The following is a 27,241-nucleotide window of genomic DNA, read 5'->3' as shown; positions in this document are numbered from 1 at the left end:
TATATATATTAGGGCCTCATGGGGCCCCTATACCTCCTGGGCCCCCCTCTGTAGTTATGCCCCTGGTGAAGGGGGCAAATCTTTCCCATTTTGCTTCACAGAAAAATTTGGAAATCGATTAAAGTTGAAAAAGGCGTATTTTTACATATTTATATATTTTGTAGACTTTTTTTTCATTGCACGTGTTATTTAACTTATTTTGGGTTACATTTGAAGTGCCTCTTGGCTAGTTGTGGGCTGGTTTTGTAGCTGACTTTGGCTGGTTTTGAAAATGAGACTTCTAAATACCCACATCCTAATGGAAGCTATATCATGTATACTTGTATGTGCTGTGTGGGCAGGTCTGGACTGGGACTCCAAATAGGCCCTGGTGTTTCAAATACACAGAGGTCCAACCAGTCCCCCCCACCAGCCCACTCCACAGTGACTGTCTGTGGCAATTTACAGCAGGCCCTCTGGCATTGGACAGAACTCACAGATTGCCAGTCCGGGCCTGTGTGTGTGGGGCAGCCCTGGCACTGCTGTTATTCTCTTTTTCTTTGGTTGTTGCGGAAACAGAGTGTGACAGACACATTTCAGTGTTGGTAAATAACAGGGCACAATAGTGGTGGCAGTCCCCATATATGAAACTGACATCACAGGAACAGACCCCACACACACACGCATGCACGTAATTAAAGGAAGAGTGGTGTAAGGAAAGGGCCTTGACTATTATGATTCTCCCTGAGGGAATGTGTTGGTCTGAGAGTCCAGTTTGCCTATAGGTAGACATGATACCTCCAGCAGGTCTGGACTGGGAGTCAAAATAGGCCTGGCATTTCAGGTACACAGACGCCCAATCAGCGCCCTGCCAGCCTACTAAATAGTGATTGTCTATGGCGTCTTACAGCAGTCCCTCTGGCATTTGCCAGAATCTACAGATGGCCAGTCCGGGCCTGGCCTCCAGTGAGCAAACACCAACTCTGGACTGGGAGTCAAAATAGGCCCTGGCATTTCCAGTACACAGAGGCCGTAACATTGGTATCATTTTTACCTGACCTGTGAAATCCCAGCCAGATGGCAACCCTACTCTGCCTGGAGGAGAAAGGCTGCATCTTTAATTTGAAAGCAACTTCTGAATAACCTGAACAGCAGTAACTGTTGTATCCTGGCCAGCCTGTAGTTTGTCCCCCAGGGATACACTGAATCCCGGATTCATCCTTTTTTTCAGCAGAATTCAGATACATCCAAATCCAAGTGCCTGCCCCCCTTCCAAAAGCAATTTTCACAGCGGATTTGCTCACTTTCGAACCGCCGGCGGGCCCTGGTGCAGTCACACCCTCAGTAGTTCCGCCACCGGCCGCATCCTTAAAATCATGTGACTTTTTGTCACACAAACTAGTAAGTAAACAATGTATTACCCTTCCTGTCATTAATTTGCTTATGCAAATTAGGATTTGGATTCAATTGGGAATTCAGGCAAATCTTTCATGAAGGATTTGGACAAATCCCAAAATAGTGAATTTGGTGCATCCCTATTCCTAAAAGAACTGAGAGATCAGTATTCACATTAGGCCACCCTGAAGCCTATAGACCCAAATTCTTCAAGTCTCCCCAAAGGATCCTCATCCCTCCACAAAGCTGCAACATGAAATACTTTTTAACCCCTTTTTTAACCTTTACTTTTTTGTTGTGCTTCTTCTGAAGCACCTAAAGACCTGATTCACCAGCTGGTAAGTACTTACAGTACTTTATGTTGGCACAGCTATGCAGAGAGAAAATCTTTGGAGGGCTCGCAGTCCCTCCTCCCCCATCCATCTTCTGACAGTTTAAGGTACGAGATGATGATACAGCAGACCCCACATTCCGGGCCCCTCTGTTACCCAGGCTCCCCATATAATTTCCCCGTATCATTTTCCCCTCTCACCAGCCCCTCTCGTACCTTAACTTGCAGCAAAAAGTAGAAACCCGCAAGGCGAGAGAGGAGGGACTGTTTCTGCAGGACCCTCCAAAGGTTTTCTTTTCAGGGGAGCCCGGCGCTTCGAAGGTACTCCATTTTCAAGGTACTACCTGTTGTAATGACACTGCAGTTATAATTTTGCAGGGATGTTTTCCCTTGGTTTTTGCAGGTTTCCTCCTCACGTTCCAGATACACTCAGGCAGATTCATTGGCTGCTGATGAAATTCACTATAGTTTGTTTGTGCGAAAACTCCGCGGGGTCAGGGATTGATGTGAATGATGAACAGTCTCTGTAGGGCTGAGTAAACATGTCGGCACCAAAAAAAAACAAAGGGATAATAAATTGTATTCCTCTTCTGCATGTGGGAGTTAGATGGGCAATGCTGACGAATCAGAACAGCCAGCTCCACATTAATTAGTAACACATAACCAGAGTCAACCACATGCTCCATTTGATACGTCAGTCAACAAGAAAACAGCACTAATGGGTAAAACAGGCACAAAATCCCCTTTAGTAAAGTCCACAGGCTAGGAGGAAATCTAGGTGTTAACCCTGTATACTTACCATGACGCATAGTAACCAAATATGATATCCCCACCCCCTCAATGTACAAGTAATCACTTGTGTTTGTTATTAAACCTTCCAAATGGGCCAAATGGGTTTTTGCTTTATTTAGTTTTTTTATGACAGTCGGAGGGAGGGGGCTGTAAAGTTAGTAATCCTCTGTTTTCTCATCAATACAAAGCAGGCAACGTCCACAAGACAGACAGGGAGCACTCCTGCCTCTGATACTTGGCATATCATTTCACACGGCTGGCCTGGGGTAAATTCCACCTGATATTGTATTATAGTGGGTTCCTCCTTTTGACATTTAATTCAAAATCATACAGTGTTTATGAAGTGTGCCAGGGTTCAGGCATATTGCTATTTAAAGTGGTGGTTCTCATTTGAATTATCTTTTAGTATGTTATAGAATGGCCAATTCGAAGCAAATTTTCAATTGTTTATTTTTTTTTTTAAAGTTTTTGAATTATGTGCCTTCATCTTATGACTGTTTCCAGCTTTCAAATTAGGGATGTACCAAATCCACTATTTTGTATTCAGACAAACACCCGAATCCTTTGCAAAAGATTCGGCCGAATACAGAATCCGAATTCTAATTTGCAAATGGGAAGGGAAAACATTTTTTACTTCCTTGTTTTGTGACAAAAAGTCACGCGATTTCATTTCTTCCCCTAATTTGCATATGCAAATTAGGATTTGGTTCGGGCGGGCAGAAGGATTTGGCCGAATCCTGCTGAAAAAAGCAGAATCTTGGGATCCCAAACCGAATCCTGGATTTGGTGCATCCCTATTTCAAATAGGGGTCATTAAACCCATCTAAAAAAACAAATGCCCCGTAAAGCTATAGATTTATTGTTATTGCTACTTTTGATTACTCATCTTTCTATTCTGACCCTCTCCTATTCATATTCCAGTCTCTTATTCAAATCAGTGCATAGTTGCTAGGGTAATGTGGACCTTAACAACCAAATTGCTGAAATTACAGACTTGAGAGCTGCTGAATAAAAAGCTAAATAACTCGAAAACTACAAATAAAAAATGAAAACCAATTGCAAATTGTCTTAGAATATCACTCTCAACATCATACTAAAAGTTAATGTAAAGGTGAGCAACCCCTTTAAGGCAATGGGAGGAAATTCTGAGCATTTGCCACATGCCAACATGAAAATTACATGGGCAACTAAACACCCAGAAACTGGCAATGTGATATTGTGCTAAGACAATGGGGGACATTTATCAACACTGGGCAAATTTGCCCATGGGCAGTAACCTATGGCAACCAATCAGATTGCTGCATTCATTATTCTACTTGCAGCTGGCTTTAAAAAGCTAATCATTGATTGGTTGCTATTGGTAACTGCCCATGGGCAAATTTGCCCAATGTTGATAACTGAGCCCCAGGTGTTTTTTGGCGTCCCTCAGTTCAGGCCTCCTATAAAGGGGTTGTTCAACTTCAAACACCTAGTCCTGGTTTCCTGATGGGCCAGTCTGACACTACCAACATGTATTATATTATGGGCACAGTAATTTCCATATTTGTATCAAATGGCCATTTCAGAAGCCTGCTTTTGTGTGATGTAGACAGTGATGGTTTCAGACAATTTGCAATTGGTCTTTATTTTTTATCATTTGTGGCCTTTTAATTGTTTAGCTTTTTTCTCAGCAGCTCTCTCGAAAGTGATCTGGTTGCTAGGGTCCAGTTTACCCTAGCAACAAGGCAGTGGTGTGGATGAAAGACTAGAAGATTAATAGGAGAGGGCCTAATAAGAAAGATAAGTAAAAAGTAACAATACATGTGTAGCTGCACAGAGAAATCGTTTTTTGGCTGTTGGGGTCTGAAAGCTGATCAGAGACAGAAGTAGAGTATTGTAAAACATACTAAATGTTTATTTAATAGTAAACTACCCTTTAAGAGATAGTGAAAACCACTGTAAACTGCAGCATTTATCCTTATTGATGTCTGTATGTTACCCACCCACTTAGATTGTAAGCTCTTCGGAGCAGGGAACTCCTTCCTCTTTTCTCTTTTAAAACTCAGAACTGATATTTTGTATTTATCTTTTATTTTATTGTATTGACCCCTATTTGTTATATAAAGGTATCATTGTGCTGTACAGTGCTGCGTACACGAGTAACCCCTATATAAATTAAATATATATACATACATTCCACTGAAAAGTGCAACGCCCAAAGCAAAATCTTAGGTTCAACACCCACAAACAAGATAAGATGATCTTTTCAGCTGACATGTATATATAATGCACAAGAGCCATGAATATCTTGTAAATTATATCCTTATAAACGGTGAGTAGTGATGTCATCAGTTATAAACGGTGAGTAGTGATGTAATTTCTGTCACATGACTCACTAAAATTTGTGCATTATAATTAATAAAGTACCCCCAGTTGTAAAATATGAGGATATTATAAATTACCTTATATTTTTTTCTTATATTTTACAAGAGGGGGGGTACTTTATTCACTGAATATCCTGTAAATGATCCTTATAAACGGTGCTTAGTGATGTCATTGGTTATTATCGGATGTGAGGTCATTTCTGTCACATGACTCGCTGAAACTTGTGTATTATAATAAATAAAGTACCCCCTGTTGCAAAATATGAGGATATTAGAAGTCACCTCGGAGTTCTGTGACCTGTATAAAAGCACTCAGCCTTAGGCCTCGTGTTTTTATATGGAACTCCTCTGTAACTTATAATATCCTTATATTTTACAAGAGGGGGTCCTTTTTTCACTATATAAATCATAAGACAACCACTGTTTCACTGATCTGCTGCCGTTGGGTCTGCCGTCTCTGTTGGCAACAGCTGGTGGGTAAACATTTTTGTGCTGCAGAGGACAGCTGGGCTCAGACAAGCAGGATGGATTTATTTCTAAGGTTAGCATTTAAAGCTGGGTCCCAGAGCTATATTTCATTCTTTACAAAGGTCTAATCATACATTATACAGTAATATACATTTTATAGTCCCTGTAACTCAGCATTGTAAAGCCATTTGGCATTGCTGGGCCAGACACGGCCTTTGTTTGTTCAGGCAGTCACTGAGGTTATAAGTAGGTTGGTTTCCAGCCTACAAAGAATGCCAGGAGTTGCTTTTAAAAGAGGGGGGTTTAAGCTTTATCAGCAGGTTGATGTCACTCAACGTAAGTCTGTTGCTTTAATGTGTCTCCCTCCCCCACAGGTCCAGGAAAACAATGGGAGTCAGTGGGGTGTAATGAGAGGAGATAAAAGCAGAGCTGGGCCACTCTCTGATAGCAGCAGATGGTAGGAGGTTCCCTGCCTATATGTGAATAATACAGTGTTAGCAGGTACATGGCAGGTAGTAGAATACAGTATGTATCTTTGTATGTATAAAACTTCTGCATTTTCTTGGTGTGTGTGTGTGTATGCCTAAGGGTCAGGGAACACTATCAGATTCGGGGAGATTAGTCGCCCGCAACAAATCTCCTCTTCTTCGGGGGGACTAAACAATGTAAATCGCCGGCAGGATTGCACTCGGATCGCTTAGTTTTCCAAAGTTTCCCGGACACTTTGTAAGAGTGGGAGCAATACAGGTTTTTCTATAACCTCCAGCTTGCCCAAGGGCTACATAGACTTCCAACATAATAAACCACTGTGGCTGAAGCACCATTAGTGTAACCATTAATGTAACAGGTGGAGATGGGGCCTGGACTCCATTAGGGACCCATTCTTGGTTAAAGGGGTTGTTCACCTTTGAGTTAACTTTTAGTATGATGTAGAGAGTGATATTCTGAGACAATCTGCAATTGGTTTTCATTTTTTATTATTTTGGTTTTTTTTCGAGTCATTTAGCTTCTTATTCAGCAGCTCTCCAGTTTGCAATTTCAGAAATCTGGTTGCTAAAGTCCAAATTACCCTAGCAACCATGCATCGACTTAAGTAAGGGGCTGAAATATAAATGAGGGGGCCTTAATAGAAAGACGAGTAATCAAAAGTAGCAATAACAATTCATTTGTAGCCTTACAGAGCATTTGTTTTTAGATGGGCGGGGTCATTGACCCCCATTTGAAAGCTGGAAAGATTCAGAAACAGAACTATAAAAAATAAATAATGAAGACCAACTGAAAAGTTGTTGGAATAGGCCGTTCTATAACATACTAAAAATTAACTTAAAGGTGAACCACCCCTCTAAAAAGAGTTTTTTTTTCAGAGAGCCTAAGGCTAGGGCCAGATGTTGCAGATCTCTGAGAAATGCAGGCCAAGAATTTGCTCCTGTGCTGCTCAATGTGCCTGCACCCAAATACATCGGAGGAGCAGGTTCTTGGCCTGTGTTTCTGCAAAAGGCCAAGATCAGCAACGTCTGGCTATAGCATAAGGGACAAAGACTCGCTGCATAACATCATTAGGCAAAGGCTTTCAGGGGATGCAGGATGGTTGTAGCTTGCCTGTTGCTGAAACTGCAACCCTCTGATATTGTGATTGACAAAAGTGCTCCAAGCTTTACAGGTTTTATACAATTAAGGCAGTGATACCCGGGTAGGGTTGCCACCTGGCCAGTATTTTACAGGCCTGGCCAGTAAAAATAATGGTTGATCCCAATGTTATTAATAGGGAAAAAAGATAAATATAATTGGAAGGCAATCTCGCTGGCGATTTTTCATTATAGCCGGTGGGAAGGTAGGGGAGGCAGTTCGGGGAGATTGTCGCCCGTGTGCTCTTACCCTAAGACAAAGAATATTCTCACAAGACATAACTATACCTGTAAGAGACATGGCACAGGTAGGGTTGCCACCTTTTCTGGAAAAAAAATCCCTATTAATAACATTGGGATAAGCCATCATTTTTACCAGCCAGGCCAGTAAAATACCAGCCAGAGAGTGATATTCTGAGACAATTTGCAATTGGTTTTCATTTATTATTATTTGTGGTTTCTACTTTTTATTCAGCAGCTCTCCTGTTTGCAATTTCAGAAATCTGGTTGAAGGGTCCAAGAATAACAATATGAGAGGGCCTGGATAGAAAGATGAGTAATAAAAAATAGCAATACACCAGTAGCCTGCAATTATATACGAACGACTGTGGGCGAGCAACTGAAATCGCTGGAGGTAAAACTGACATATTGCAAAGTCGCCCAATGTTTCCTCCTGAGGCAACTTCAGAAGAATGAAGTGATGTGTTGGTTTTACCGGCAGTGACTTCAAATAGGAGAGGCATTTTCTGGAGATTTGTCACCCGCAGTCGTGCAATTTTATCATGGGCACCAAATCTCCCCTTCGTCCACTGCATTTGATTTCAGATCGGGTGAGTGACCCCCATTTGAAAGCTGGAAAGCATCAGAAAAATGAGAATAATTCAAAAATGATAAAAAAGAAATGAATGAAACCAATTAAAAAGTTGCTTAGAATTCTATAACATACTAAAAAGTAACTGAAGGGTGAACCAACCCTTTAAAATCCTACAGCTCCATAGGAATCAGGACTGGGTCTTGGATAGGGTTGCCACCTGGCCGGTAAAAATGATGGTTGTTATTAATAGGGAAAAAAGATAAATATATAGGAAGGCCGGTATTTTCTTCCAGAAAAGTGGCAACCCTAGACTTGGATGTAGGCAAGTCAGAACGGAGATCAGCATGGGGCAGGGCAGAGACAAGCTCGCTGCTGGAAGCTCTGTGTGAGGGGAGCAGGGGAAGTAGGTGGGATATTTGTCTCCTTTTGTAAATCTTTTTCTCTTTTGTGTTTGTCCTTTTCTGCTCTACATCTGTCCAAAAGCCTTCTGCACAATGCATTACCCTTTGCCTTGCTCCATCCCCCATCTAAAATTAGTCAGGAGGTGATAGCTAGACCTGCTGTATTGACTTTGTACTACATTTGTGTATGAAGTGTTAACAGTTTCCTTAACATCTTTAACACTAAGCCTATTGTAAGAGTTATGACGATCATTCTCTGCATTTTAGGCAGACAATACTCTCCATTAATGTATTTAATTACCATTAAATACCAGTACCACTATCTCTTCTTAACACTTCACCCTAATTTATGGCAAGGAATGACAAAGGTGTGAACAGCAGTGTTTTAAACACATAAACTGAATTGTCACATATACTTCTGTTTGAGGTTCCTCTGCCCCTAAATGGTAACCTCCTCCAGTGACCAGTGTAGTGGGTCACTTGATAAGTAGGTCACTATTGCCTTCTGTTTGCCACCCTTCTCTAAAATTCATTAGGTTAGTGGATCAATCTAGCCATATGGTTATGGAATGCACTCTCGAATGAGGAATGCTTATTAGCCTAATCCCCCCTGGAATTGTACACTAATTAGACCCTCCTCTTATTTAACAAGGTAATGTCACAAGTGGTCTGAAATAATTGCTTTAATTAAACACAGAGATGAAAACAAAACATACATAGTCATCAGCCCATGATTTCACTGCCGTGTCCCTGTCCATTATTAAACACTTATATAAGCTATGATAACAAGCTTTCGGGAAGTGTACTGGAACGAGACACTCGCGCAAGTTTCCTCATGAGGCAACTTCGGAAATCGAAGCGCCACGAGTGCATTGCCGCAGGCGATTTTTCATTTTAGCAGGGGGAAGGCAGTTGGGGGAGATTGTCACCCGAAGAAGAGGCAATTAGTCGCCAGGTGACTAAATCTCCCTGGTGTAGGGTGATGAATTTGGTATTTGCGGGTTTTAGGGGTAAATTAAGTGCAAAAGAGATCCTTATCAGTGGCATAACTATAGAGGGGGGCCGGACTGTGGGGTCTGCTTCCTCTATAGCTAATTAGAAAACCCCCTCCTTGCCAGTCACTCTCTTACCGACAAGGTAGGGGACGCAAGTTGGGGCGGGACGTGGGTGGAGTCAGGGTGGGACATGGGCGGGGCAGGAAGTGGGCAGGATGATGGGGATAGGAGTGCGCCGGGCCCCTCTGAAGGTTTTTTTTGCAGGGGGGCCCAGTGCACTCTAGTTACGCCACAGATTCTTATACTTGCCTAATAGATATGTAGCTGATTTTTTCCAGATATTGATCAGCAATACATCCCACAAAAATGAGTTGATAAGCCACCAAGTTAGACTGTAGGCCAGGTTGGGTGCTTTTATATGCCCATATACAGCCACATTAAGCTAATAACTATCCTTGGAAAGTTACAGGCATTTATTATCTAAAAACCTTTCCATTCCCACACTAGCCACAATTTCCAGACAGATGTTTCAGGTCTCCTATGGGGGCTCAGTTGGCCTCCATCTCCTCTCCCTGTGTCCCCCAAACTTGAGCAATATGAGGCTTTGTCTTAAAAGACCAGTAATAAAAAACATCTAAAAAAAATCGTTTCTACATAACAAAAAAAAGACACCAAGACACATTTAACTTTAAATTCACAAAGTCTTTATTAAGAAATAACTTACAGATGCTCCGCTTGCGCTCCTCTTCAGAAACAGTGACAGGGCGACGATCCATTATGCAGCGTTTGATTTCTCCTCCCTGTCTTCTATAGGAAATAGCCAGGGAGAAGAAATCGAACACCGCACGATGGATCGTCACCCTGTCGCAGTTTCTGAAGAGGAGCACAAGCGGAGAATCTGTAAGATATTTTTTAATAAAGACTTTGAGTATTTAAAGTTAAATGTGTCTTGGTGTTAGGAATTTTTTTTTAATTTTTTTATGTTACTGGTCCTTTAAGGTGCTCAGTTAGGTGTCTTTATTTAAAGGGTGGTTCACCTTTAGGGTGGTGGCAGTTTCAGCTTCTCAATAGCAGCAATGATCCAGGACTTCAAACTTGTCTCAGGGGGTCACCATCTTGGAAAGTGTCTGCAACACTCACATGCTCAGTGGGCTCTGAGCAGCTGTTGAGAAGCTAAGCTTAGGGGTCGTCACAAATTATCAAGCAGAAAATGAGGTTGGACTGTAATATAAGCTGATGCTACAGGGCTGATTATTAAATTCTGATGCTAATTGCACTGGTTTCTGTGCTGCCATGTAGTAATTATCTGTATTAATTACTAATCTGCCTTATATTGTGTCAGTTATATTCTATGTTTACTGTATATTGTGAGTGGGTCCCTAAGCTCAGTAAGTGACAGCAGCACAGAGCATGTGCAGTGAATCAGAAGAAAAGAAGATGGGGAGCTACTGGGGCATCTTTGGAGACACAGATCGTTACTGCTTAATGGCTGAGGTTGCCTTGGGCTGGACAGAAGCCTAGGAGGACTACACAGACGTTTTTTGGCATGATCCAGCACGCTGTGACAAATCGCATGTGACGGAAAAAAGGTAGGAGATAGAAATGTCGGATGAAGTCGCAGCATTGATCTGACGCGACTGTCTGATGCAGACGCAGCGTGCAGCTGTGACTTCATCCGACAATGCATTCACTTACCTTTTTTCCGTCGCATTCCATTTGTCGCCGCCATTTTGTTGCAGCGTGTCGGATCATGCGGAATAAGTCCGTGTAGTCCTACCCTAAAACATAATGTACAACATTTCTAGCTACTTCATTAGGTAGGCTTTAGTTCTCCTTTAAAGTGCTGTCTCCTTCTGCACAAAGGATCATGCTGTCATAGAGTTGTAAGGGACCTGAATGCAATCTATCTCTTTAGCTAGTTGCTCCCTGTTCTCTTGTATGGGCATCTGACATTTATATCTGCAGGTGGATATAAGTTGAGTAGAATTCAGCATCAGTGGTGGATATCTGCCTTCAAATACAACTGTCTACTGCAGACGGCATGTTGCAAGGACGTAGTGATCACAGAGGTCAGGGTGCCATTACCCTATTTTCTTTTTTTTTTTTTTAAATTAGCCTAATTTCTTGACCGGATTTTTAAAAACAAACATATGCATTTCTCATGTGCAGGTGCCTGATTTGGTATTAGCCAAGAGACTGAAAGAACAGAATGACAATGTATGGCCTGGGGCAGTGGTTTCCAGCCCCAGTTTATAGGTCCCATCAACAGAGCTGGTTTTCAGGACATTTGCACTTGGGGCAGGACAGGTGGATATCATTAGCAAATGAAATGTGCATTGTCAATGGGGCCTGATCACTTGGGTGGAAACTGCTGCCTGGGGCTATAGAAAGTATCACTACCACCGTTATAAACAAAAACAATTTAGGCACACAAAAGGCAATGTTCTGTAATCTTAATGACATGTCAAAGGGATAGAACAATCATCACTTTTTGTCTTTGTTTCCTCTAAGGGTAATCTTATTCTGGTTCTTATGTTTGTCCTTTAATCTGAGATACACAAATTGCATTATGTCTTTCTGTATATGAAGTGATCTCTCTTATTTTGATGCCATTAAACGTGCAGATGTGATTCAATCAAGCTCTCATTTGCATCAAAGGAAATATCCTTGATTTCGGGCCAAATATCATGTCGCCATATCATGTTGGTGGCAGGCAATATCCATTAAAGGGGTTGTTCACCTTTGAATTAACTTTTAGTATGATGTAGAGAGGGATATTCTGAGACAATTTACAATTGGTTTTAATTTTTTTTTTTTTGTAAATATTTTTATTTATGCGGTTTTATAGAGATATAAACAGCAGTTAGGTACAACATTGCATTAAGGGCTCTTACTCACTGGCGTTCTGACATGCGCTCCCCTGCGTTACGTTTTTTGTCGTTCAGCTGCAGGGGAGCGCAGGAATAGACGCATGTCATTATTTCAAATGGGGCTGTACTCACTCAGGCGCGTAGGTTGAGACGCAACATGCTGCATTTTTCCTGCGTTCGGCGCCTACACGCGCCTGAGTGAGTACAGCCCCATTTGAAATAATGACATGCGTCTATTCCTGCGCTCCCCTGCGGCTGAACGCCAAAAAACGGAACGCAGGGGAGCGCAGGTCAGAACGCCAGTGAGTAAGAGCCCTAAGACATGTTGAAATTGACAATGAGAAGAATAAAAAACAGTTCCGTTACAGACCTTAATCAACAGGACTTCTATAGGGTGATTAAGACAGATGGAGAAATCCTGGAAGTTACTTTGTAGGTTCTCTACAACCTGTGAGCCATTGAGGTAGTGATTGTTTTTCATTATTTGTGTTTTTTTTCAGTTATTTAGCTTCTTATTCAGCAGCTTCTAATGTCAGCAATCTGGTTGCTAGAATCTAAATTACCCTAGCAAGCATGCATTTATTTGAATAAGAGACTGGAATATGAACAGGAGAGGGGCTGAATAGAAAGATGAGTAATAAGCAGTAGCAATATCAACTAATGTGTAGCCTTATAGAGCATTTGATTTTTAGATGGGTCAGTGACCACCCATTTGAAAACTGGAAAGAGTCAGAAGAAAAAGGCAAACCATTTAAAAATTATAAAAAATAATGGTGAACAATTGAAAAGTTGCTTAGAATTGGACATTCTATAACATACTAAAATAATGTATGTATGCGCCGAACACATTTGAAATGCAACATGTTGAATCCCACCTGCGTTTGGCGCTTACATGCGTCTGTGTACAGCCCACTTCACAATAATTGAATGCGTCTACTCCTGCGGCTGAACAGAAGAAAGCTCAATGCAGGGGAGCGCAGAGTAAACCGCCCATGTGTAAGAGCCCTAATACTACTGTGTGGAGTTCAGTAGAAAGCCCATGTATGGATTTCATTTGTTTTCACTCCCAATTTTTTTTTGTTGAGAAACTCGATCTGCCTGAGAATTTGTCTTCAAGATCTTGAGCTTTGATAAATCTTCTCCATAGTGTCTGTGCAGAAGGCCTGAACTGGCAAGCTGTAGATTCTGGCAAATGTTAGAGGGGCTTTTGTAAGTTGCCATAGACAGTCACTATTTATTGGGTGGTGGAGGGCTGTTTAGGCCTCTGTGTACTTGAAATACCTATTTTAAATTCCAATCTGGGCCTGCTGTACAAACCTGTTGGTCTGTGGACTGCAACCAATTAGTGAGAAGCCTGGTAAAATACCATCCAAAACCGCCGGTGTGTATATATATATATATATATATATATATATATATATATATATATATATATATATATATATATATATATATATATATATATATAAATACAAGAGTCCTGCACTCAACCCATTATCAATATATTTAAGACAGAGACACAAAATGTATTGATAATGGGTTGAGTGCAGAGGACTCTTGTATTTTTCTATATGTATTTTGTGGTCACAGCCTCATTGGTCCTGGTTATAATAACAATCATTATTGACATCTTTGCTATTTTAAATTTTGGGGTATTTTCTAATTTTAATGTACGTTACCTCTTGCGCCAGACTTGCCTTCGACACCTCAGACCAGGTGAAGTGCAATAGAGTAGATAGGAGTTCCTCAAAAAAAATGTTAAAAAACGCTGGCGACTTTTCCGTTTTTCAGGGTGATAGGCTGCAAAAGATCAATTTACTTTAGGTTGCCCGGCTTCCCCCCTACATTTCCTAACATATGGCACATAAACTATACACTGGGCTCATGTGTAGGGCAATATAACAACTTTATTTTATTTTATTAAGGTTCCCTGGACTTGTGTAATGTATTTGCTGCAACATATATGTCCATTGAAATTTAACTTCCCGCCCTTTGCAAATTATCCAACGCTAGCGCAACTTCGCTTTGCTTGCCGAATTAACGCTAGCGAAACTTCGCCATCTTTCACCCTGGACGCAACTTCGCATTTTAGTGAATTAGCGTTGTCCTGGTGAATTTTTCAAGTGTGGCGATGTGAGCGAAGCCTTCGCTGGCGAATTTCCGCAGGTTAGTGAATTTGCCCCATGGTCGGGTCTGGACTGAGAATCAAAATAGACCCTGGCATTTCAGGAACACAGAGGCCCAAACAGCCCCCCGCCAGCCCACTATACAGTGATTGTCTATGGCATCTTACAGCAGCCCCTCTGGCATTTGCCAGAATCCACAGATTGTCAGTCTGACCCTGTACATTGTGAAATTAGTAAACAGCACACTGAAAGTTCACTTTATTACAAATCCATTAAACGCAATACTGACCCCATTCAGTTAGCCAATATATAAGAAGGCTGCAATATGATTATTGCATCCTTCTTAAAGGGGTTGTTCACTTATAAATGAACTTTTAGTATGATGCAGAGAGTGATATAATGAGACAATTTGCAATTGCTTTTTATTTCTTATTATTTGTGGCTTTTGAGTTCAGCAGCTCTCCAGTTTGCAGTTTGCAGTCTCAGCTATCTGGTTGCTAGGATCCATATATCCCTAGCGACCATGCATTGATTTACATGAGAGACTGGAATATGAACAGGAGAGGTCCTCAATAGAAAGATGAGTAATAAAAAGTAGCAGTAAAATTATATTTGTTCTCATAGAAATAGGGAATGGCTATGAAATATGCCAAATGTTTTGAAGCAGGACACCTGGGCCCACCGGGAGTTTTCCTGGTTTCCCTGTGGGCCAGTCCGACACTGGGGTCAGTGACCCCCATTTGAAAGCTGGAGAGAGTGGGATGAAAAATTAATTGATGCAAAAATGATATATAAAACATAAATACTGAAGACCAATTGAAAAGCTGCTTAGAATTGGCCATTCTATAACATACTAAAAGTTAACTTGAAGGTGAACCACTCCTTTAAGGAACAAATCCCCCAGCACTCTATTTGAAAACACAAGAACTTTCTCTACCATCCTGCCTATTGAGCAAACTGCATTTTCTGTTTCCAGGTTCCTCTACATTGGCTAAACCACATAGAGATTCACCAGCCTGGAATTCTCATTAGGAGAAGGACAAACAGATGCTGGCTCATAAGTCACTATAGACATCACCAAGAGGCAGGCCCGGACTGGCAATCTGTGGGTTCTGGCAAATGCCAGAGGGGCTGCTATACGGTGCCATAGAAAGTCCGTAGTTTAGTGGGCTGGTGGGGAGCTGATTGGGCCTCTGTGTACCTGAAATGCCAGGGCCTATTTTAATTCTCAGTCTGGACATGCCAAGAGGCATAGGGAGGCCACAAACACACACATATAAGTGTACAAATTATTTTTGCATGTATGCAATACCAACCAATATCAATGTACTGTCTGCTGAATGAGGAAGTGAAGAGGAGCGGCAGATCTTTGTTGCTTTCCTGCTTTGCATGAATGATCAACAACAAAAAGGCAGCCATGTAGTGTGTGACCCCACATAAGCTCTCTGTCTATACAGGCCCCTGACCCATACGTCAGAGAGCTTCCCAGATTAGTCTAAAAGGGGTAGTTCACCTTTAAATGAACTTTTAATATGTTATAGAATGGCTACATCTAAGCAACTTTTTAATTGGCCTTCTTTATTTATTTTTAATAGTTTTTGGATTATTTCTTCTGATTCTTTCCAGCTTTCAATGGGGGGTCACTGACCCCATCTAAAAAACACCTTTATCGTTATTGTTACTTTTTATTACTTATCTTTCTATCCAGGCCTCGCCTATTCATATTCCCTTATTCAAATCAGTGCGTGATTGCTAGGGTAATTTGGACCCTAGCAACCAGATGAAATTGTGAACTGGAGAGCTGCTGACTAAAAAGCTAAATAACTCAAAAACCACAAATAATAAAAAATGAAAACCAATTGTCTTAGATTATCCCTCTCTACATAATACTTAGGGGTTATTTATTTAAGTTTGAACGCCAAAAACTCGAAAAAGTTTCTTTTTCTATAAAATCTGAATTTTTAGTGAAAAGAAAAACTCAAATTTTTTCGTGATTTATTATACCCTGAAGATGGAAAAAGTCAGAATCTGAAAATCCGGCATCTCAGACCTGCAGGTTGTATATAAGTCAACAGGAGAAGTCCTAAAGATATCCTGATGCGCTGGGTTTCGTGCAAAAATCGGAAGATTTTGAGGTTTTTGGGGCAAAAATCCAAGTTTTCGGGCTGAAAATCCGAAAACTTCATATGATTCACATTTTTGTGCAATTTTTGCAATTCGAGTTTTTTTCCCCGCACTGGATTTTTTGGGAAAATGTATTGATAAATAAGGGGAAATAACCCATGCGGATTTGGTCAGAGTATATTTCAGAAAATAATTATATAAATTCGGATTTTGATAAATAACCCCCCAAAAAGTTAACTCATATAACCCATATAAAGTTGTTTATTCCATTTACTGGGATGTGCTGAACAAAGCAACCCTCCTGAAATATGGGTGTAGTGTCATATAGCGAATTTTTCTGGCAGGTGCTGGCATGGTTAGAGATTCTGGGCTGAAGTGAGAAGCGGCAATGAAAAGAAAATAAAGCCAGTGAAGGAGAATGGACAGGAGGAGAGATGTAACTATATAAACTGCAGAGGATACAATTGTGATGGTGTGAAAAGAAAATAAACTCAGCAGTGGAAGAAAAGCTACGGGTGGTCGGGGGTTAGAGGTACAATGATAACACAACTGTGATGGTGTGATACTGGCCCGGCTATAGGCGAATGCTTCTGCAGCACCTGTTTCTGGGCTTCCTACTTATCTGGAAAAAACATCAGCCATTCATGTACTCCAAACACCTTACATCCGACCAATAAGATTGCACCATAACATTGGATAACAACTCGGGCAGTGCAAAAGGAGATAGCATGTACTTAGAGGTGCCCAAGGGTTCTTAGCTTGGTTATACAGGTATGAGATGCATTATCCGGAAACCCATTATCCATAAAGCTCTGAATTACAGAAAGGCCTTCTCCCTTAGGGGCAGATTTACTAAATGGCGAAGTGAGTAACGCTAGTGTAAATTTGCCAGCGTGACGTCATTTCATTACTTCGCCGATTACTAATGGTCACTGGCTTAACTTCACTAGCGAAAAAGATAGACTCAAGTAGTACTTCGCTCCGTTATGCCTGTCGAATTTTCGATGTAACTACGCAAATTCACTAAGATGCCGATTTTACTGAACATTACCTCTTGCGCCAGACTTGCCTTCACCAGCTCAGACCAGGCAAAGTGCAATAGAGCAGATAGGACTTCCTCAAACAATAGTTGAACATTTTTCTAGGTCCCAAAAAACGCTGGCGACTTTACATTTTTCAGGGTGATAGGCTGCAAAAGATCGTAATTTTTTCTGGGGTACCCTGCTTCCCCCCTACATTTCATATGGCACATAAACTATACACTAGGATCATGTGTAGGGCAATATAACAACTCTATTTTATTTTATTAAGGTTTCCAGGGCTTGTGTAGTGTAATCTATTAGCTGCAACATATACGTCCATTCAACTTTAACTTCCAGCCGTATGCAAATTAGGCAACGCTAGCGCAACTTCGCTTTACTTGCCGCAGTAACGCTATCGATATTTCGTCAGTGTTCGGGGCCCTGGACGCAACTTTGGATTGTAGTGAATTATCGTTTTACTCGTGAATCTTCGCCTGGCGAAGCGTTGCGATGTGAGAGAAGCCGTCGCTGGCGAATTTTAGTACGTTAGTAAATTTGCCCCTTAGGGTGGCCATAGACGTAATAATTACGATCTTTCTTGGTAAAGATCTTTCCAAGAAAGATGGTTCATTTCAATACATACGTGTAGAGCTGAATCATCAGATGTACAGGTAGATATACAGGTAGAAACAATAGAATTCTACCTGTATCTGACCATTCAGCACTAACAACGGCTGAAGTTTGGGTTCCTTAAAAGGCACCCGGTTATAATTTTCCATCCAGCCCAATTGACGAGCCGACTGATATCCAAGTCTTCTGCCGATATCGGTCGGCTCTTTTGCCACCATACACGCACCGAATATCGTACGAAAATTTGTTATCGTACCGTAAAATATTATCTGTGCGTCTATGGCCACCTTAAGACTTCATTTTATCCAAATAATCCAAAGTTTTAAAAATTATTTCCTTTTTCCCTGTAATAATAAAACAGTACCTTGTACGTGATCCCAACTAAGATATAATTAATCCTTATTGAAAGCAAAACCAGCCTAAAGGATTTATTTAATGTTTACAGGATTTTCTAGTGGACTTAAGGTACGAAGATCCAAATTACAAAAAGATCCGTTATCCAGAAAAGCCCAGGTCCCGAGCATTCTGGATAATGGGTCCTGTACTGTCTATTGGCCTGCAAAGATGCAACATCAAATTTTAACTGGGAGGATATTTCCATTGCACTCAAAGGACTTTTTGTTTTCACCTGTAAATCCTGAGAGCCATAAGTTTTAAATTCAGGTTCTTAAATTAAACACCAGAATATTTACATACCTTTTTAGCAGAGCTGCCGCACTGGCTTTAACATGTACAATTCTTTAATAGCAAAAAATCTTCCATAACAATACAAACAGACATTGTGTGCTCAGTATTCAGTGTAATTAAACCAAAAGCCGGTTTATTCTGGCACATTCAATTCCCATGAGCAAAAAAAACAAAAATCACTGCCAGTACCAGTAAGTAGCCACCCTTTCTGTCCTGTCCTTTTATTTCAGGGAAGAACTTAATCTCCTAGAAGTGGAGCTCACACCAGTGAGAGAAGTGAAGACATTTCTGCAAGAAGGTGTGAGATTTGGGGGGTAAATTAGACATTCCAGGAAAGGGGGCTGTCTGATTAGACTGGTCTGAGCTGCTTTTCAGCTATAAAGATATGAAGAGACGAACAGCAAATAGAGCTGCATGTAATTATATCAAATACACACACCAGCATAATGTCCATGGCAGGGAACATGAGTCTGAGTGTGGATTTAAATGAAACGTCATTCAAGCAGAGAAAACGTCTAGGTAAGGGGAAAAGAAACGTCTAGGGAAAATTATTTATATATATATATATATATATATATATATATATATATATATAGTAGCTGAGCACCGAGACCTTTTCGGACACGTGAAGATTTTTTTCTATTCATTTATATATATATATATTGGCCAGCTTAAATATATTGCAATATATGCTTAAGGCACAAGATGTTTAGATGTCTGTACCACTGGTGGCTAATAAAAGGGCAACCAAGTTTGGGAGTTTTACTTTGAAAGCAGCAAATAAGTTGCGGGTAAGACGTAGTCCCTTTATAAAATGTATAATGAAGCAATAGAATTCTTAATGAATCAGATGCAAGTTGAGTGTAGGAACTAGCCACAGTGGGGATGACTTTGACGTAGTTGGCCAGCTTACATTTATTGCAATATATGGACAAAAATCCCTGTTTTGTTTAAAGGGTAAGGCATTTTTAGTAGCTTAAGCTTATTGATAATGGGCTGAGTGCAGAGGACCTATATATTTTTAAAACACTACTGTTTTAAAAAGTAGAAAGCAGTGTCATTCCTGCATTCCATGCTGTCCCATATCTGTATATCTATAACAGTATCCAGTGTTCAAATAAGTGGAAAGAGTTTCTGAAAAAAGTAATGTACAGGAGTGGAGCCCCACCCAAATACTGTTTTTGCATGATGAATTCTAATCAACTTTTCAATATACATTCATTAACTAATGTTACATGCTTAAATTAAACCTATTCAACCACTACATATAAATGTAATTGGAAGAGGCATTCATTACCAATTTCTCTGGGTCTTTTGCTGATCAGCTGCATTCTGCTCCATTGTTTCCAAAGTCAGAATCAGGAATGCAAAGAGTTAAATAAAAACAAAAAAAAAAACAGCCAAACCAATATTGGTTTCCATAGCAGTTACTTTTCAAAAATAACTTTAAAACCAATGAAAATGTTTAATATATCCCAGAAAGTTGTTTAGGATTAGTTCTTTTATTATGCAAAAAAAAAACAAAAAACTGTTTTTTGGTGGAGACAACATAGAAGTGCTTGGTGAAAATAAACTAGATTTTAACCAATTTTAAGGAAATTTGCTAATTTAAAAAATGTCTATAGCAATGATTTTTTTCTTTCTTATACTAAAAAGTAAGTGTTTATTGCAGACAGCCGCATACATGAGGTGAACAGAGTGAGGAACCGATTTCCCTACAAGATCCCGGTAAGAGACTATTTTATATATATATATATATATATATATATATATATTATATATATATATATATATATATATATATATATATATATATATATATATATATATATATATATATATATATATATATATATATATAAAAGTTAAAATATTTAGTACTATATAGCTCACTATCCTCTCTTAAGGTTTCCATTCACTCCTAGAGAGGCTGGTGTAGCTTTTCGTAGGCACAGTGTTAGGGTCAGGGCACACAATCAGGGAGATTCTTCTTCGGGGCAACTAATCTCCCCGAACTGCCTCCCCGCCAGCTAAAATGTAAATCGCCGGCGGGATGGTATATATATATATATATAATATATATAAATTAAGGACAAACACCATGTGGGCGGGACTAGGATGTCACAAAAGAGACAGTTTTGGGGCCATAATTTTGTTATATGTATGTACACTGTTTGGGGGATCCTCATGAAGGCTCCAATGTGAGCTATGTTGAAGAAAGTTAAATTTTTGGTTGTTCCATTGAGTGCGGAGTATTTTTTTTTTTAAGAAACAGTTTGTGCAGGTTGAAATAAATGCAGGAATAAGTGTTTTCACACAAAAGACTTGGTGTGCATCACAACTTGTTGTATGCAGTGACCCCAAAATATATGTGTGCTTGCATAACTAAGCAGAGGAAGTAGACCCTGGGGCACAGGAGGTATAGGGGGCCCATTGATAGTTTTGCTATGAGCTATTTGTGTGTGTGTGTGTGTATATATATATATATATATATATATATATATATATATATATTTTGTGGGGGATTGGGATGGCTCTGGGACACTATCCCACTAATAAAAAGGCAAGGTATTGGAAGCCTAGCCGTCTCCCTTAGGCCTTGTGCACCAGTGGCTATCATTTGAAGGGCCTGAGTGTGCACGTGACCTCTCTACATAGTGGAGGCCCATTTTTCACAGTGAACCTGCCTATCCTGGTACAGGCAAGTTTAATGTACATAAAGCTAGCTATCACACTCTAAGGGGCAAATTCCCTAACCGGCAAAAATTCGCCAGCGATGGCTTTGCAGATATCGCAAAACAATTTGCCAGGTGTAAATTTACTAGGACAACGCTATTTCACTAAAGTGCGAAGTTGCATCCAAGGCGTCGAACGCTGGCGAATTTTTACTTTTGTTACTTCGGCAATCAAAGCGAAGATGCGCTAGCGTTGCCTAATTTGCATATGGGAAATTATAAAGTTACATGGCCGTATATGTTGCAGCAAATACATTACACAAGTCCAGGGAACCTTAATAAAGAAAATAGAGTTGTTATAATGCCCTACACATGAGCCAAGTGTATAGTTTATGTGCCATATGTTAGAAAATGGAGGGGGGAACCTGGTAACACAAAATTATTTACAGAGCTTTGCAGGCCAGCACCAGCGTTTTATGGGACTTTTACACTAAAAATGGAGTAAATCCTATGCACTCCATTGCACTTCACCTGGTTTGAGCAAAAGATATTTGCCCAATTTGGAATAAAAGTGATGGGCATGTTCAGGCCCGGACTGGCAATCTGTGGGTTATGGCAAATACCAGAGGGGCTGCTGTAAGATGCCATAGAAAGTCACTATTTGGGGGGCGATTTGGGCCTCTGTGTACTTGAAATGCCAGGAAATATTTTGGATCCCAGTCCCTGGGCATGCTCCTGGATCTGCTGCCCACCCCTCATCCCCAGCAAACAAACTCCGCTAATGCAGAGAGGAAATTTACGTTCTCTTCACTAAAAAAAAAAAACTTTTTTGTTTAAAAAAAAAAAAAATTGCTGCCCTTGGTAAAGTGCCATCTGAGCCATGGCTAAAATGCACTGGTTTGGCCCTTAGGCCAAGAGTCGGATTCACATCATGGCCAGTGTAGATGGGTTGGAAGAGGACACGTTTGCTGCCTGTCAGGATTTGTAATCAATCAATATCTTTACATGTTACGCTGTCATATTGGCTCAATATGTTTCTGACTGCCAACAGTTGCCCAGCTGGCAGACGATATTGGGCAGCTAAGAACAGGACTCTGTCTAGCCATATCATTTATTTCACCCCCCCATAGCCCTCCTGCAGTGTTATCACCCTTTACAAGGATACAGCACACAGCTAAGCCTAGCAGCCCATGGGGTTTAGTATGACTTTTAGCCAACCAAAAACTGATAGCGATGGAAAAATCTAGGCATAGTATGAGCAGAAATTAACCCCTACGTTTGCATCTCTCTGTCTGTACAGAACTATGCCAATTCATTCAGAAATAGTTAAAGTTTGATACAGAAGAACCCATTTGAGTACAAGCACTTTACACCTGTACAATATCTCTTTGCATTGTAATATGCCTCGTAGCACGACTTCTATGACTTCGGTATCCATTCATTCTCCTGCTGCACCCACCTCACCCTAATACTGTACCTCTTCTCTCAGGTAATAGTTGAAAGAAGCCCACAGGAGAAGCAGTTACCTCAGCTCGAGAAAATCAAATTTCTGGTACCCCCTGAAATCACAATGGGTCAGTTTGTCGATACTATCAGGTAAGAAAGAAAGAGAAAATGGTTTCAATCTTCAATACATGACAAATATTACAAAATGTAGTCAGACTGTACATTTTCATAGACTGTTTTATGTCAAAAACAAATATGTCCATTCATCATCAAATAAATACATAGAAATTATGAAGGAAGATGTATTTTCAGTCATCCAAGAGCTCTCAAATGTGGTGGGGGGTCTCCATGTTGTCCTGGATGGGTCACTATGATCCCATTTAGTATAGTGAAATTCCCTCCTACAAAAATACTCTATACATGTAGACAATTGTAGTAAATAGAAGGATATGTGTGATTAACCGGGTTTTAAAAATTGACTCTTATAATCAGTTCAGGTTTCGTAGGAAAATGGTTCAGGGGATGATTTATTAAAGGGGTGATTCACCTCTAATTTAACTTTTAGTATGTGATAGAATGGCCAATTCTAAGCAACCTTTCAATTGGTCTTCCTTTTTTTTTAATACTTTTTAAATGATTTGCCTTCTTCTTCGGACTCTTTGCACCTTTCAAATGGGGGTCACTGACCCCATCTAAAAAACGAATGCTCTGTAAGGCTACAAATGTATTGTTATTGCTACTTTGTATTACTCTTCTTTCTATTCAGGCCTCCAATTCATATTCCAGTCTATAACTCAAATAAGTGCATGGTTGCTAGGGGATTTTGGACCCTAGCAACCAGATTGCTGAAATTACAAACTGGAGAGCTGCTGAATAAAAAGCTAAATAACTCAAAACACCACAAATAATTAAAAATGAAAACCAATTGCAGATTGTCTCAGAATATCACTGTCTAGGCCGGTGGCTGCATTGTATGCACAGTATCAATGTTCTATATACAGTGCAGCTGCCAGATCAGAAACAGGGCCTGGAACCTGCAGGGTCTGAAAGGTTGACAGGAGGGTGCAGGTCAGGCTTTAGAGTCAGAGCAATACTGACACTTTAAAAAGTTAAGAGTTTAGTATCACTTGAAATCTGAACTTCAAACCGTGCCAAAGAGAACATAAGCCAATAACAGTGGTTACTGAGAGAATGGGATATATACTCGCGTGTTTGCAGATATGCAGAGAACATTACATGAGTATATAAATAATGCCTACATATTTAATAGTCTATAGAAGTGAATAGCCTAGAAAATTAAATAAAAACCTCATCTAGGGTTCACCTTCCCCTTCAAAGGGGATGTTCACTTTTGAGTTAACTTTTAGTATAATGTAGAGAGTGATATCCTGAGACAATTTGCAATTGGTTTTAATATATTATTATTTGTGGTTTTTGAGTTATTTAGCTTTTTATTCAGCATCTCTCTGGTTTGCAATTTCAGCAATCTGGTTGCTGGGGTCCAAATGCCCCTCGAAACCATGCATTGATTTGAATAAGAGACTGGAATATGAATAGGAGAGGAGTAATATAAATAAAAAAAGTACAAATTACAATACATCTGTAGCCTTAAAGACCATTTGATTTTAGATGGGGGTCAGTGGCCCCCATTTGAAAGCTGTAAAAAGGCAAATAATTGAAAAAAAACTATAAAAAAAAATAATAAAGTGGCTTAGAATTAGTCGTTCTATAAAATACTTAAAGGAACAGTAACACCAAAAAATTAAAGTGTTTTAAAGTAATGAAAATATCATGTAGTGTTGCCCTGCACTGGTAAAACTGATGTGTTTGCTTCAGAAACACTACTATAGTGCATATAAACAAGCTGCTGTGTAGCAATGGCAGAAATTAAAAAAGACTATATGGCACAGGATAAATAGTGGATAACAGATAACACCATTATGTTCTACAGAGCTTATCTGTTATCTGCTGTGTAACCTGAACCTTTTCTCCTTTGAATGGCTGCCCCCATTGCTAGACAGCAGCTTATTTATATAAACAATAGTAGTGTTTCTGACACAAACACACCAGTTTTACCAGTGCAGGGCAACACTGCATTATAGTTTCCTTTAAAGTAACAGTAACACCAAAAAATTAAAGTGTTTTAATGGAATGACAATATAATGTACCATTACCCTGCCTACCGGTAAAAGTAGTGTGTACAATAGTTGATATAAACAAGCTGCTGTGTATATCCATGGGGCAGTCATTCACACACAGGATACACAGTAGATAAGATATGTTCAGAAGAATCCCATTGTATACTACAGAGCCTTTTCTACTTTTTCAGCTTTGAATGGCTGCCCCCATTGCTACACAGCAGCTTGTTTATATGAACTATAGTAGTGTTTCTGAAGCAAACACATCAGTGCAGCAGGACAGTACATTATATTTTAATTACTTTAACCCAAGAAGTCTCTCCAAGGGATAAAAATGAAGTAATTGAGTATTTGCTTTAATGCCCTTGTCTGTACTCTCAGGTGCAAACTCCCATTGCCTCCCTCCCATTCCTTGTGTGTTATGGTGGACGGGCGACAGGTGGCAAGTTTGGCAATGACCATGTCCCAAGTTTACTCGGAGAACCACGACCAAGATGGATTTCTCTACTTGTCGTATAAGTCACAAGCTGTTTTTGGATAAAGCAATCCCAGACGGAGTCACAGAAGGGATAAAGGAGGTCAACATGACATTTAAGGATTCCATAAGAGTCTACAGAATGTGGAATGTGGAATGAAGGCCACAAAGTGATGCTTTTCAGAACTCTGCCAGATCAGGGGTCACGTAAACACCCCCGAAGAGTAACAAGACGAAGAGACATTTCAAATATATTAATCACAATCCACGTCAAGATCAGGAGGCTGCACAAATACGCACTATAAAAAGACACTGCAGTAAACATCATCATTCTTGATTAGGCAATGTTTTAGCATATTCTATTAAAATAACTGTATATATCTATATATAAATATGTTTGATACCAACACAGTTAGTACAATGGAAGTAAGAAAATCAAGAAGTGGAATCCAGAAGCTCTTTGCCACTAGGGCTAGATAGAACCTATAGAGGTATGGGACCCGTTATCCAGAACGCTCCAAATTACAGAAAAAACATCTCCCATAGACTCCATTTATCCAAATAATCCAAATTTTTCAAAATGATTTCCTTTTCCTCTGTAATAATACAACATTAGCTTGTACTTCATCCAAACAAAGGTATAATTAATCCTTACTGGAAGCAAAACCAGCCCATCGGGTGTATTTAATGGTTACATGATTTTTAACTAGATTTAGGGTATGAAGATCCAAAGTATGGAAAGATCCATTATCTGGAAAACCCCAAATCCCTAGAATTATGCATAATAAGTCCCATACCTGTACAGAAGAAACTGTAATGTAGATTTCTTAATTACATTAAAAATATATGTTTTTCTTTTTAACAGGGCTAGCACCTTCACTTGTATCTCTATATTATACACATGTATATTCTTATATGTTAGTAATCGGTGTCCCTTATCTTTAAAGGGGTTGTTCACCTTTATATTAACTTTTAGTATGACGTAGAAAGTGCTATTCTGAGACAGTTTGCAATTGGTTTTAATTTGGTGTTTTTTGCGTTAGCTTTTTATTCAGCAGCTCTTCAATTTGCATCTTAACCAATCTGGTAACTACGGTCCATATTACCCTAGCAACCATGCATTGATTTGATTTGAATAAGAGACTGGAATATGAATAGGAGCGGGCTTGGATAGAAAGACGAGTAATTAAAGATCGCAATAACCATACATTTGTAGCCTTAAAGAGCATTTATTTTGTGAGATGGGGTCAGTGAACCCCATTTGAAAGCTGAAAAGTCAGACGAAAAAGGCAAATCATTCAAAAACAATGAAAAAGAAAAAAGACAAATTTAAAAGGATTAGCCATTCTACAACATACTAGCTAACTTAAAGGTGAACCGCCCCTTTAACTTTTAGTATGTTATACAATGTCCTATTCCTAGCAATTCCTAGTGACTGTCTATAGCATCTTACAGCAGAACTTATGGCTTTGAGGAGATTCGGGGAGATTTTGTATCCTGGCGACTAATCGCCTCTTCTTCTAGCGACACTAACAACCTCCCCGAACTGCCTCCGCGTGTCTTCCCATCCACTATAATGAAAAGTCGCATGCGCTAAAGCACATGCAGCGCTGCGTTTTCAGAAGTCGCCCAAAGTTTCCTCATGAGGCAACTTCGGACGACTTCTGAAAACGCAGCGATGCGTGTGCTTTAGCGCAGGTGACTTTTCATTATAGCGGAGGGGAGGTTGTCGCCCAGAAGAAGAGGCGAAGAGGAGCAACAAAATCTCCCTGAATCTCCTTGTGTGAACTAACCCTAAGTAAGAGAAATAGCCTGCCAGAAAGGAGTTCCATCCTAAAGTGCGGGCACAAGTCACATGACTTGGGGCAGCTGGGAAACTGACAAT

The 27,241-nt window shown here is 40.0% G+C and overlaps 1 protein-coding gene across 1 annotated transcript; it reads left to right on the top strand.

Annotated features, from left to right (window-relative positions):
• Nucleotides 1-18,713: 18,713 nt before the first annotated feature.
• Nucleotides 18,714-26,218, top strand: LOC108713898 (microtubule-associated proteins 1A/1B light chain 3B). The gene is made up of 4 exons (XM_018257602.2): nt 18,714-19,141; nt 20,295-20,350; nt 22,787-22,893; nt 25,263-26,218. Exons 1-4 carry the CDS (start codon nt 19,069-19,071, stop codon nt 25,420-25,422), a joined length of 396 nt encoding a protein of 131 aa, XP_018113091.1. The 5' UTR covers nt 18,714-19,068; the 3' UTR covers nt 25,423-26,218.
• The last annotated feature ends 1,023 nt before the right edge of the window (nt 26,219-27,241 follow it).

Source organism: Xenopus laevis, chromosome 4L (genome assembly GCF_017654675.1).
Source record: "Xenopus laevis strain J_2021 chromosome 4L, Xenopus_laevis_v10.1, whole genome shotgun sequence".
In the NCBI taxonomy this organism is placed as follows: domain Eukaryota; kingdom Metazoa; phylum Chordata; class Amphibia; order Anura; family Pipidae; genus Xenopus; species Xenopus laevis.
Note: the sequence above shows the minus strand (reverse complement) of the source record. Positions and strands in the feature narration are given on the sequence as shown.

Excerpts from the sequence above, each read along its gene's own strand:
- LOC108713898 (XM_018257602.2), top strand. The coding sequence starts at position 19,069 with ATGTCCATGGCAGGGAACATGAGTCTGAGTGTGGATTTAAATGAAACG. Across the intron at positions 19,142-20,294 it reads CAAGCAGAGAAAACGTCTAG|ACAGCCGCATACATGAGGTG; the intron begins GTAAGGGGAAAA and ends TGTTTATTGCAG. Across the intron at positions 20,351-22,786 it reads GATTTCCCTACAAGATCCCG|GTAATAGTTGAAAGAAGCCC; the intron begins GTAAGAGACTAT and ends CTCTTCTCTCAG.